Here is a 14,633-nt window from a genome sequence, read left to right as displayed (position 1 = left end):
AATTAATAAAATCCTTAATCCTTAAATGTTTTGCCATTGTGATATGAAGTAATGGACTTATTATGTTTACTGCAGTATCTACAGGCGTTCAGACCACAGCTGTATGAGCCTGTGGTACTAAGCCAGGTTTTGGGAGGTAAGGCTGACCTATAATAGCTGGGGAAAAGTGAATTGTCCAGGGTGCATGCCAGGCGGCAAGAAAATCTGCAGCCATTGCCAGATCACCATCTGCATTTAAAACAGGGAGATATTTATTAACTATTTGTTTAATTTGATTGGAGAAGGTAGTTACAAATGTTACAGGGTGATTGCCATTGCCTCTCGTATAGTTTGTCTTGGATTTACTTCTATTGGAGATTAAATCATCTCTATTCTTATTGGAGGCAATGGCTCTATCTATATTCCACTGTTGGTAGCCACGATTTCTAAGAAGTTTAGAAATATTTTGACACTCTTTTTAGAAGCTATCCAAGGTGGAGCAGTTTCTCCTGGCCCTAATAAATTCCCCAACTGGGATCGACCAAATAGTGTGGGAGGGGTGACAGCTTGTAGCAGGAGTAGGGAATTTCCTGCACTTGGTTTGCGGAAAGTTCTGGTATCAATAATCTGTTTCCTGTCTGCCTCGAAGTGTGATGTCTAAAAGGTTTATGGTGTCCTTCCTATGCTCATATGTAAATTCAAGGTTGAGAGTATTGTCGTTCAAATACGTCACAAATGAACATTGCAGCATGTGTGAGATTCCAGATCGTGATCAGGTCATCTATATACCTCCCATACCAAAAGATATGGGAAGCATATAGATTGCGACATGAAAAAAGAAAGCACTCCTCCCACCAGCTCCTATAGAGGTTGGCCAGCGATGGGGAAAATGCACCCCCCTATCGAGGCCCAACAGCACTGCAGATAGTATATCCCATTGAAAACAAAATAATTGTGTTCCAAAAATGCCACTGATAAAGAAATGAATTCTCCTAATGGGGAGTCGTATGTGCTATATTTTGATAGATGGAATTAGAGTGCCTTAAGTGCCAAGGAGTGTGGGATGCTGGAATATAATGACCTGACATTCATCTGTGCACGTTTACTTTTTTTCAGTTGGTTATTATTTCACTTAATATTATAAATATCTGTGTGTATTGTATATAATCACAAAAGTGAGTACACCCCTCCTCACATTTTTGTAAATATTTTATTATATCTTTTCATGTGACAACACTGAAGAAATAAAATTTTGCTACAATATAAGGTAGTGAATGTGCAGTTTGTATAACAGTGTAATTTGCTGTCCACTCAAAATAACTCAACACACAGCCATTAATGTCTTAACTGCTGGCAACAAAAGTGAGTACACCCCTAAGTGAAAATGTCCTAATTGGGCCCAAAGTGTCAATATTTTGTGTGGCCATCATTATTTTCTTGCACTACTTTAACCCTCTTCGGCATGGAGTTCACCAGAGCTTCACAGGTTGCCACTGGAATCCTCTGCCACGCCTCCATGATGACTTCACACAGCTGGTTGATGTTGGAGACCTTGCGCTTCTCCACCTTCAGTATTTAGAATGCCCCACAGATGCTCAATAGGGTTTAGGTCTGGAGACTTGCTTGGTCAGTCCATCACCTTTACCCTCAGCTTCTTTAGCATGACAGTGGTCATCATGGAGGTGTGTTTGGGGTTGTTATCATGTTGGAATTCTGCCCTGTGGCCCAGTCTCTGAAAAAGAAGGGGATCATGCTCTGTTTCAGTATGTCACAGTACACGTTGGCATTCATGGGACACTCCCACCACCATGCTTGACTGTAGATAAGACACACTTGTCTTTGTACTCCTCATCTGGTTGCCACCACAGACACTTGACACCATTAGAACCAAATAGTTTATCTTGGTCTTATCAGACCACAGGACATGGTTCCAGTAATCCATGTCCTTAGTCTGCTTGTCTTCAGCAAACTGTTTGGGGACTTTCTTGTGCATCATCTTTAGAAGAGGCTTCCTTCTGGGACAACAGCCATGCAGACCAATTTAATGCAGTGTGTGGTGTCTGGTCTGAGCACTGACAGGCTGACTCCTCACCCCTTAAACCTCTGCAGCAATGCTGGCAGCACTCATATATCTATTTCCAAAAAGACAACATCTGCATATGACGCTGAGCATGTGAACTTAACTTCTTTGGTTGATCATGGCGAGGCCTGTTCTGAGTGGAACCTGTCCTGGTAAACTGTTGTATGGTCTTGGCCACTATGCTGCAACTCGGTTTCAGGGTCTTGGCAATCTTCTTATAGCCTAGGCCATCTTTATGTACAGCAACAATTATTTTTCTCAGAGAGTTCTTTGCCATGAGGTGCAATGTTGAACTTCTAGTGACCAGTGTGATTGAGTGAGAGCGATAACACCAGATTTAACACACCTGCTCCCCATTCACACCTGAGACCCTGTAACACTAACAAGTCACATGACACCGGGGAGGGAAAATGTCTAATTGGGTACACTTGCTACATTGTAGCCAAGTGACCTTTCTTCAGTGTTGTCACATGAAAAGGTATAATAAAAAATATACAGAAATGTGAGGGGTGTACTCACTTTTGTGAGATACTGTATATATTGTGCATATTTTTTTAAATGGTGGTTTATACCAGATTTTGTCAGAAATGGGCACACTAATGGCACAGGTGTGTATTGGCTTCAAATGAGAGTTGGCGCTTAAAGCCCCACGCACTTGAGGGGGTCCGTGTGTGAAGGCAGCCGTGGTGCGGGTGTGAATCATGGTGTCTAGGGCAGGACAGAGCAAGGTCCGAGCCTGCGAGAGAGTCCATGAGGGACACAGCAGCTAGGAAGTCAGGAGGACCAAAAATATACTAATGGTCGATAATCCTGAAGAGGTATTCTGAGCAGTAAAGCTGCCTCAAGAGAGCCAGGAGGCTGAATGTTTTGTTTGATTCATAGTAATGGGGAGAACACCCTGTGTGGGAAGACATACCTGTATGAATTTTTTGACTTTCTTTTAAACAAAGGTGGGCAGTAAACTCTCTGTTTTGGCACTATCATCAAGCTAATAAACCCCATAAACAAAAAACTGTGGTGTACTGTGTGATCTGATATATTTCTACCAAAACCAGCATTACCCTTTTCAGCAATTTGAGCTACAATGGCTCTTCTATTAGATCAGAATACATGGACCAGCTTTCGCTCCATATGGGCATCAGTGAGCCCTGACTGCTCATAATCCTGTCACCAGTTTGTTGGTTTTCCTTCTTATGGCCACTTTTGGTGGCTCCTGACCATGGCAAACTGGGACCATCCCACAAGAGCTGTAGTCTTGGAGAAGCTCTAAACCAGTCATCTAGCCATTACAATTTAGACCTTGTTAAAGTCACTCAAATCCCTAAGCTTGCCCTTTTTTATTCTTTCAACACATGAACTTTAGGGACAACATATTCACTTACTGTCAAATACATCTCACCACCCACTATCAGATGCCATTGTAATGAGCTAATCATTGTTATTCGCTTTACCTGTCAGTAGTCATAATGTTATGGTTGCTTGTTGTACCAGGAGAGTTGAGATTACACTATAATAATAGAGGCTGTTAGTATGGTGTCTGTCTGAGTATTTCTATGAAATCACTTGGGCTTTAAATTTCTAAGGGACAGCCAACTACCAGGTCACACATACGAAGTGCCTTCAAGGTGGCTGCTAAGGGTGAATTGCAATATAGCAATGATCATAAGGTCTTAACACAGACTCAACCATAATAGTAATACTGCTGTAACCTGATATAATGTACATTATTTATTGCAGATGATCTCAGTCGAACGAGTCATGGAGTATACCCAGTTGGAAAAGGAAGCTGAGTGGGAATCTAAAAGACGTCCACCATTTGACTGGCCAAGCAAGGGTATGATAGCATTTGAAAATGTCAATTTCGCCTACAGTTTGGATGGCCCGTTGGTTCTGAGACATTTAACTGCCCTAATTCGACCAAAGGAAAAGGTATTTTGTCAACATCCTAATGCTGGGAGAGACCATTCTAATAATTATGCATTGATAATTAATTTGTAACTTTGTCTTTGAAATGTCTCCTGCTTGCTACAAAAAGTTATTATGCTATATATTTTACTGTACATTGAGCATAGTATGTATGAGGCCCAAATTCGAAAAGGACCCTTCATATATATGTCTTATATTAGCTAGCAGAACTGTTGGGACTAAAGCTAACATAACAATGCTTGCATCCTTGCTGCTCACCTTATAGCAAATGTAGCACTACCCCTGGAGGAGCTGCTGGATTTTTGGGCTGCATATTGCCTCATGGCTCCTCCGAAATTCCTAGGGGTTAATGTTGCATATTGTATAAAGTAGAAGTAAAGGAATGTCCACGACAGGTGCTCTTTGCAGTGCTTTTATTACCCAGCCAGGTAAAAACAGCAACTTATGGTGAGGAAAGTAAAGTTGAAGAAGAATGGGGAATAGCAGATTTAGGCGTGATAATAGGAAACAGTCCTGCTCCCAAAAGTAACCCTTCTATGCGCCACTCCGCCGGAATGGGCTTAGCATACCTGGACAGGCCTCTCTCACTGAACTGGCAGCCAGAGTATCACTCGGACAATTGTAGCATAAAGTCTCTGCCACAGACCCTCCTTGGTGAACTTGAATTTGAGGAGAAAGTCTCTACCACAAACTCCCCTCGTTGAGCCTCAGAAAGGTACTTTTGCCACAAGCCCCCTTCTGGATTGAGTTCTCTGAGGTATCCCTCCTTGGATGAGTTACGTCTGGATCTCCTTCAACTTGTCGCCCAGGTACCGACTGACAGGTGATCAATCCCTCGGTGTCCGGTTACCTCGATCCCCTATGGTCTCGTTCAGGCCCTTTTGGATCGCCAGCCTCTCAATGGCGCTCCTCAGACTCCCCCCCCCCCCCTGAACAGCAGTACAGCTTGGGACGAAGAAGAACCAGACCGAATGGCATCCGCCTCATAAATACCCCTCCCCAGCATGCATAGCTGGCTGCTGGGAAAGAGCACCCAAACCTTGACTCCACTTCTGCCACCTGCAGCACCGGGGCTGGAAGAACACCCCAGTACAACAGAATAAGCCCACAGCACAGCTAAGCTGAGACAGAGAACCCTGTTTTGCATTTAAGAATCTGGATCAGAGTTTAATTACTCTGATCTACCCCTAAATTTAACTAGCACCAGTACTGTAAAGTACAATATGGCATAGACTGCAGAGGAATGGCATGCATGGGTGTCATCCACAAAGAAAGCCTCTCCAAAAGCCCATGCACAAAAAAGCCCACCTTGAATTTGCCAGGGCCCATGCTGAAAAAGAAGACGATTACTGGGACTCTGTACTTTGGAGTGATGAGACCCACATAAATGTTTTTGTAACTGACGGCTTCAAAACTGTATGGCGTCGCAAAGGTGAAGAATACAAAGAAAATGCATGGTGCCTACAGTGTAACATGTTGGTGGCAGTGTCCTTCTGTAGGGCTGCATGAGTGCTGTTGTTGGGGAGCTGCATTTCATTGATGTTATCATGAATTCACAGATGTACTGATCTATTTTGAAAGAAAATATGCTACCATCACTCTGTGTTCTTGGTCGTCATGCACTTTTTCAACATGACAATGATCTAAAACACACAGTGACCAAGTATGTCTCCTGATCTGAACCCAATCGAACACCTATGGGAAATTCTGAAGATACATTGAGCATCAATCTCCATCCAGCATCCAGGCTCTAAAAGAGGTCGGTCTTGATGAATGGAAAAAGATAGATGTTGCAATATGTCGCCAACTTGTTCATTCAGTGCCTAGAATAATTGTAAAGTTATGCACTTGGGGGCTAAGAATGTGCATGCATCATACATACTAGGGGGAGTACAACTGGGGGAATCCATAGTGGAGAAGGATCTGGAGGTTTTGGTAGATCATAAGCTTAATAATATCATGCAATGCCAAGCTGCGGTTTCCAAAGCAAGCAAGGTTCTTTTCTTATATATTAAGGGAGGTATGGACTCTCGAGACAGAGATCATTTTGCATTTTCCCCTGTACAAATCATTAGTCAGACCTCATCTGGAAGATGCAGTTCAGTTTTGTCCAGTTTCCAAAAAAGGATATAGGGGAACTGGAGAAAGTGTAGAGAAGGGCAGCCAAACTGATAAAAGGCATGGAGGAGCTCAGCTATGAGGAAAGATTAGAGGAACTGAATTGTTTCTCTCTTTAAAAGAGGAGGTTAAGGGGGCATATGATCAGCATGTACAAATATTTAAGGCATCCATATAGTAAACTTGGTGTTGAGTTATTCACTTTACGGTCAACACAGTGGACAAGGGGGCACTCTTTACTCTAGAGCAGGGGCCTCCAAACCTTCTAAATAAAGGGCCAGTTTATTGTCCTTTTAGAGATTAGGAGGGCCGGAATAAGGCCAGTGGGAGTAGAAAATAGGCAATGTGTTTTGCTTAAAAAAATTTTTTGTCGATTTTCGGGTAATTCTTTATGATCGTAATTCGTTATTTGGAATAGATTTATAACTTTTTGGAAACATTTGAATTTGTCAAGTTCCATTCATTTAGATGCAGTATTTGTGATTTTAATAATTTGTAAAAATTCAGAAATAATAACTAACAAACGAATAATAACTAACTATTAAATTATAGGTATTGAAATTTCCTTTTAAATTTGGCTGTTAGTGAGCGTGACAAATACGAATTTAACCAAAGTTACGAATGATCTGAAATAACGAACGCAACGTAACAAAATAATAATAAAAAATTATTATTTATTATTAATTTGTTATGTTCCATTCATTTAGATTCGTTATTTCGGATAATTCGTAACTTCAGATAAATTTGTATTCGTTACGTTCACTAACAGTCAAATTTGAAAGGAAATTCTCATTTATAATTTAATAGTGTCTTTTTTGTTCTTTTCAGATTTTCATTCTTTTGAATGTTCGGATTTCCGTTCTTTTCAGATTTTTGAATTTCAGATTTTCATTCTTTTGAATTTTCAGGATTTTGAAATTTTTGTTCTTTCGGATTTTCGGTTGTTTTGCGTTTTTGTTCTTTCTTTCGGATATTCATTCATTCTTTCAGACATTCGCTCATTCTTTCGGATGTTCGTTGCTTTGGCTATTCCTTCTTTAGGATTATCCGAAAAATTTGTTAAACTGGTTTTTGTTTATTCGAACCTTTCCAAATTAATGAATGTTGAATTTTTCGTTGAGAAAAAATTTGGAACTAAACTAATTGCACGTGTCTAGTAGAAAATGCACCAGCCTCAGATGCCCCACCTTCGGTTTTAGTGGCAGAAATAGTGCCCCATCATTAGTGTCAGTTGTGGATGGAATAGTGCCCCAAGGACTGGATAGAGGCAAGCAAAGGGCCACAGTTTGGAGACCGCTGCTCTAGAGGAAAAGAGATTTCACCTCCAAATATGGAAAAGGTTTCTTCACAGTAAGAGCTGTGAAAATGTGGAATAGTTTCCCTCCAGAGGTGGTTCTGGCAAGCTCAGTAGAATGCTTTAAGAAAGCCCTGGATTATTTCCTAAATGTACATAATATAACTGGGTACTATCATTAATAGGTAAAGTTGATCCAGGAAAAATCCGATTGCCTCTCTGGGATCAGGAAGGATTTTTTTCCCCTGCTGTAGAAAATTGGATCATGCTTTGCTGGGGGTTTTCGCTATCCTCTGGATCAACTGTGGGGGTATAGGATTGTGTATATGGGATTGTTTGATATTCTTTTTTTATTTATTTTAATGGTTGAACTAGATGGACTGTCTTTTTTTTTCAACCTGATTAACTATGTAGAAGACTTGGTGCTGTCCTTGCAAATCATGGAGGTCATACAAAATACCAGATGTAGTAGTTTTTGTTGTGGGGTGTATTCATTTTTGCATCAACTCATTTTGAGTAAAACTGAAGATTTTGTAATCTGTTATATTATTAACCTTACTTTCATGTAATAAGCTAAACAAATGTTCTATAAAAACTCAGTTTTGTCAAAAATTTGGAAATTGTTATTGTGTTCATTGAGAGATTGATTACAATCTTACTTTTCAAAAGGGGTATACTCATTTATGCTCAGCACTGTATATTTATGAATTGGAGGGTTAAGATGTAGATTGCCAAAACAATGTGTTTAATTTACAGGTTGGAATAGTAGGAAGAACGGGAGCTGGAAAGAGTTCCCTTATCTCGGCTCTTTTTCGTCTTGCTGAACCTGAAGGAAAAATTTGGATTGATAAAATTTTAACATCTGAAATTGGTTTGCATGATTTGAGGCAGAAGATGTCTATAATACCCCAGGTATGATTTAATTATGGGTATGTACTTTTTTTTTTTGCCTTCGTCCTGATTAGGTCTTAATATCAAACACCAAAAAAGTAGTTTGCATTATTAGGAAGTGAAACTAAACCAATTGATTTACCTGTGGTAAATGCCCTGAATAATAACGGTCAGTTTCTTGTTCTCCTAACTGAACTTTCAACCCATTAAATGGCTGTTGTCATAACTGATTACATGTACAGCACCATGGCAACTGTGGATCAAACAGAGGCTTAAATGGCAGCTTTCTTGGCTGTAAAGGATTAAAGAGTTTAGCTTTGTTTTAAGTTTATTGCCTGTTTACACTTTTAATTCAGACCAAACTCTTTTAATGGTTTATGTACATGTGCATCCAAGTCGGAACAAGCGACTCAGCCTGACACTGTGTACTTAGTTTGTGCTGCATCAGTTTGGGCAGGATATTTGGTATTGATCCCTGTAGAGAGTTGAGGTTGCTCTTGTTCTCTTCACATAGGAATTTTCCCAAGTGCTTAGTGAATGAGGTTAAGCACTGTTGACTTCCATCATCCAATAATTTTCAAGTAAAATGTCTCCATATTTACTAAGCTCTGGAGGGAAAATGCCTTGCATACTGCAGCTGCCTTTGCAAATTTAAGTCTATTTTCTTTTAGTAAATCAACCCCATAGAGTAAGCTAGCATTCTAGTGCACCTTGGTAAACACAAGCATTACTTTCCTGGCTATCTATACCTTTAGCATGTGCTTCAATGATATATTTGGTTATGTCTGCATGGTAATCTAACATGTAGGTTAGTGATATTGATTCTACTTGTGCCAGCATAAATTAACCCTTCGTAAAATATACTGTGTCAAACTGTGCCTTTATGATGCATTGAAATACCCATAGGTTTAGACCCCCTAGAATCCTATTTATGGGCAGATTGCTGATGTGTAAAATATAAAATATTTGTCTGTACTATTTAAATTCTAAAATGAATAAAGTGGTTGTAAACATCTAACATGAAAAAAGAACAAAGCATGTTCTTCTATAGTGTGTGTTTGCATCAATCCAAAGCACAGAGTCTGATTTCTGTCTGCAGTCTGGTTTCTCTATCTGACAGAGTTTGCTGACTCCAAGGGATTGAAGGGGACAGGGGAGAGGAACTCCAACACACATGTGATTGACAACCTCAGTTGTTTCCATATGAGATTGTATAGAGGAGGGTGTCCCTTTCCTCTGCTCAGGTCTCATTACACTCAGCTTTTCTCTCTGAGCTAGGCAGATCGTTTCCCCTGTAAAGCTATGTAATATAAGGACCTACCCAATAAATCTATTCAGTTAGTATCCAGTCGAGCAGGCTCTGCTAGAATCTGTCCACGAATTCCCACTGAGCAGGCGGATGGCTGGTCTGTGTTCGCTCCACTTATGCAGAGCGGACACAGCTTACTTTCCTTTATCGGCAGTCGGTTTATACCCAATACAATCCAATCCGGTAGACAGAAGAGGATCCCCATCCATGTTTTTATTGGATTGGATGTCACCAGGTGTAGGTAGACACATGTATGTGTATACCCACCACTCCATAGAAGAGAATAAAGAGTCTGATCAGGTCCACCTGAAAAATTGACAGACGCACCTGATCGGTTCGCTTGTGTGAAAGGGGTCTTTTTTTAGTTGCAAAATGTTCTTCCAGCTGTTCCTTGTTAGTACTACTTTGCCAGCTTTTTGTTGCCCTATCCTAACTTTTTTTGAGGCGTGTTGCTGCCATCAATTTCAAAATTACCTTATTTTCTATTGTGAATAAAATATGGATTTATGAGATTTGCAGATCATTGCATTCTGTTTTTATGTAGATGTTTATAAAGCCCCCCACCCTCACATTTTTTGGAATTGGAGTTGTACTCCTACCCTTAAAGCAGATAACTGACATCTTTTATATCTTTTGATCTCCATGAGAATCATTAAATGATACATAAATACATAATGGAACCCATTCTGCAGCTAAACCTCTTGAGCTGGCCCAGCTCTATGAGCAGGCTAACTTTTGGATGGGTACTAGAGGCTAGGAGCACTTGGCAGGTTTCCTTATACCTCACCTCCAAGTTATGTCCATTTGTTCTCCAGTTAGATAGGGTTTTTCTTCTTTAGACTAAGCGCTCATGCAGATGGGTTTTTTTTTTTTTTTTTACCTATAAGCCCATCTCTGTTAGCATATGTGTCCATGGACATATAAGCTTTTACAGGCATATTTGAATAGAAGCATTTATGCTCAGAAAGATCATGTTCAACTCTACACTAGTGAAATTGTGGATACAAAAAAAAATCTTGAAGGCCATAACTTCTTCCAATAAGTGTTTTTCTTTCTTCTTTCATGTAGGTTTAGGAGAGGAGCTATTGAGCAGAAAAATGCCACATGCACATAGATGCTAGATGTGTTTAGGCACATTTGTGTGTTTGTGCATTAATGCATACAAATTAATAAATGAATTGTTATTGAAAAAATCTTTTGCACAGGCAATGCTCAAACTGTGCATGCAAAGGAAGTTTATCAGCCAAATTGACCTGTTTAGACAAGAAGTACTGATGACTGACAAGTGTATAAGATGAATCCAGTTTTCCTGATAAATTAACAGATAGAAGTTGGGGAGCGTAAAATCCATATACAATATGTCTGGATTTCCAATTAGCCCTAATTCTGACTGTGAGGCAAATGCACTCACATACATGTCACTTAAAAGTAATTGTATTTAGACATGTTGGTAGGAGTGCACTGTTCAAGAAGGTAAAGCAGGTGTTTTCTGGGATGCTGTCTTTATTCATGTAAGCTTGATATATGATGTGATGTGCATTTTGTTAAAAACAATCCCTTTTTATATTGGCTGATTAATTACCAGCCCAGTCTTGCATAGGAAGAACATAAGTCAATGGGCAGAGTTAGATAGGTATGCTGTTACTTGCAAATAAGTACAAATGGATGGTAGCCTAATGCTGATCTTTGTTTCCGTATACTAAAGGCTTCATTAATGCACTGTGCAGCTGCTCACCAGAGCTAGTGACCTTTCATTTCCAAAGAAGACCCTACATAGACTTAAATTCTTTAGCCTTTGTTGGTGAACAATATCCCCTTTCTACTGAGAATAAACGCTGCTACTTTCCCTTTAGGTTCGTAGATTCAGACAGACGGTTTAGAAATCATAAATGGGACTTGTCATTTGGAAGTGTTAATTACATGAAAAAGAAAGAAAAACACTTATTGGAAGAGGTTACGGCCTTCAAGATTTTTTTTATCCACAATCTCACTAGTGCAGAGTTGAACATGTGCACATAATGTGCTACTGTCTATACAGATATTGTGTGCTGCTGGTTCCATTATGATTATGCTTTCTTACTTTGCTTAGAATACAGAGGTTTATATTTTAAAGCTGCACCTAATATATGTCCTGGATATGAATACAGTCAATTTACGTAATATCTATGTTTGACTGGAAAGTACCTGTAAAGGCATATTTAATCACGTCAATACCAGACACTTTCACCCCTTCCTGTCCAGGTTTTTCAGCCCTGTCAGACTTTAAATTACAATTACGAAGTCATGTAACACTGTACCCAAATGATTATATATATATATATATATATATATATATATATATATATATATATATATATATATATATATATATATATATATATATATATATATATAATTTTTTTTTAGACAGATATAGCTTTCTATAGTTGAACTATAGTTATCCAGTTCTATGGACAGCCATCACATCCACATCCTGCTATTGACAGAAACAAATTGAAAGGAGATATACTCCCATATAGAATATGACTTTAGAGGGTGTGTGGTTGTCACTGAGGTGAGCACAAAGTCATAAAAATTTTAAGCATTGTATTTATTTTTGGACAAAAATGATTAGAATTACTTGGAAAAGTATAAAAACATGTTGCAATGTGTAAACAGTAACACAGAGCTAGATTTGATAGTTGGTACTTGTTTCCAGCATGTGTATAATTTGAGTTCACTGATGGTGATCCAATGTGTTTTGCAGAGCTGTACCTCCGATTCTTCAGGGAAACTCAGTATATATCTAGTTATTGTTAGATTGAAAGAAAAACATTGTTACAATCATAACTATATATATATATATATATATATATATATATATATATATATATATATATATATATATATATATATATATATAGTATCTTCATCCTAATAAAAAAAAAACAATGGTACATACAGAAAATGAAGCATTATGAAGCATTAAAAAAGCTCACCAACTTTATCAAAACATGGCTGTGTATGTTGATGAGTGTGATAGCCTTAAGACAGAAGACTATTGCCAAAGGAAACTATGGGCCAATACGGCAAAACTGCTATCCCTGTTATTGTTTCCATTGCAAGTCTCAAGAGAAATCTCAAGATGAGGCCGGGGGGAAATGCATAGGCTAGATTGCACAGCTAAGGGCTTGATAGGGCATCTGTCACTTCTAGGTTGTGGCAGACATGAAATAAACTTCCATAGCTTGGTATTGCTTGCTGTAGCAAAATGGTCCAGCTTGGGAAGGCCCCACTGGTCCACAATCCAATGGAATATCTTCAGGTGTAGAGACGACTTGTTGGTATCTAGGAGTCTTCGGGATAGGTGATTGGCCCTTTTGTTTAAGTGGCCTGAAAAGTAGACTGCTCTTAAGTCCTTCAGATTCCTCTCTGCCTAGATGATGGGTTCCATTTCCCTCAGCAAGGAACTGCTGTGGGTTTCTCCTTGCTGTTGAATGTATGACACTGCGGCTCTGTTCTTTACCTGAATCGGAACCGAGTTGCCCTTGATCTGAGAGGCCAAGGCTGTCAATAGGCCTCCAGAATTTCCAGGATTACTGAGACAATGCCCACTGTGCTGATTGGCCATCTTCCCTTAACCGACACCTGTTCACAATGTGCCCCCCAGCCCTTTGCACTGGCGTCTGTAGTAATTGAGGTCCATGAGACATGCCCCTATGGATGCGGTTTTAAAAGCATCTCCCTCTTTGTCTACCAGGGCAGGCTCTCGTGCATTGGATCTGTCAGGTGTATGGACTGGGACAGCAGGTGTCTGTTCCATTGACTCAGGAATGTGTCCATGGGACCATTGGGATACAGGAAGTCCTTATGCCTATTAAGGTGAGACAGTTTGGGGCTGTTGGGTAAGACCGAGTCCTCATTTTCTGAATGTTCGTCATCACCTTCTGAGGTGGCAGAGACACTGTTCAATCCTCTGTGTTGAATAGGACATCCAGATAAATCATCTGCTGGACTAGAGATAGGCGTCTCACCATCCAACCATACTCTTATTGTGGTGTTAACAGAATCATCCTGTGTTCCATTAATTGGACTGGATCTTTCGCTAGAAAAAGAATCACGGGTCCCAGAAGATTGCCCGACCATTGAGGAGCCGCAAGCTGTCACAGCCAGCTGCACACACTTGTGATGCTGGCGTTGAGAGGGAGAGAAGCGAGGGTTCGGGGGGCAAAATTGACGGACCGTGGGACAGGGAAGTGTGTGTTAAGTCAGTAGCTACAAATTTTTTAGATGCTGACTTTTAATAAACACAAAAACAACTGAAACTCCTTTTTAACAAGCAGTAAAAAGACTTTAAAATAAGTCTCTATGTCATTCAAGTTGAGACTCTGTATTCGGCGCTCTCCCTTCTTTCTGGCCGCCTTCCTATATTAGCAATTGGAAAGATGGCCTGCTGCCAGATCACTGTTGACAAGAGTTGGTTTAATGAGACAAAGGGGAACTGAAACTAAAAGGTTTCAGCTGAAAAGTTTGAAGGTGAATTACTCCACAGCGGCTACAGGTACATAAGTCTGTGACCGCTTGTTTTAAAGTTTAATAACTGCTTGTAAAAATATGTATTTATCTGAATTGTCCTTTCCTGGTCACAGTTCCACTTTAAGGCACTTGGGTTCTGTACACCAGTCTTTCTTTCTTTCTTTCTTTCTTTCTTTCTTTCTTTCTTTCTTTCTTTCTTTCTTTCTTTCTTTCTTTCTTTCTTTCTTTCTTTCTTTCTTTCTTTCTTTCTTTCTTTCTTTCTTTCTTTCTTTCTTTCTGCCCCATCAAGCTCTGTGGGCAACTTTCCATCACATGTATATATGGAGGCATAGGCACACGTACTAGTAGTTTGTTTGATCAGGATTTTGTGCCCTATAACCATTTATTAACTTGACAGTTTCAAGTCATGATTCATAAATATACGAATGCCAAGCAGGCATTGCATCGCTCTTTGTTATATGACACGTTTTTGCATATAAAAATGGTAATAAATCAAATGAAAACAAAATCAAAATGGGAGA

General features: G+C 39.6%; 1 protein-coding gene across 1 annotated transcript in view; it reads left to right on the top strand.

Annotated features, from left to right (window-relative positions):
• The window catches only part of ABCC4 (ATP binding cassette subfamily C member 4), a 344,218-nt gene that overhangs the window by 266,395 nt on the left and 63,190 nt on the right, over nt 1-14,633 (top strand). The window contains exons 25-26 of the mRNA XM_040336098.1: nt 3,797-3,988; nt 8,154-8,309. Coding sequence (XP_040192032.1) covers nt 3,797-3,988; nt 8,154-8,309 — 348 coding nt within the window. The remainder of the gene's footprint in view (nt 1-3,796; nt 3,989-8,153; nt 8,310-14,633) is intronic.

This window comes from Rana temporaria, chromosome 2 (genome assembly GCF_905171775.1).
Source record: "Rana temporaria chromosome 2, aRanTem1.1, whole genome shotgun sequence".
NCBI classification, from domain to species: domain Eukaryota; kingdom Metazoa; phylum Chordata; class Amphibia; order Anura; family Ranidae; genus Rana; species Rana temporaria.
This window is presented reverse-complemented; position numbering and strand designations above follow the sequence as displayed.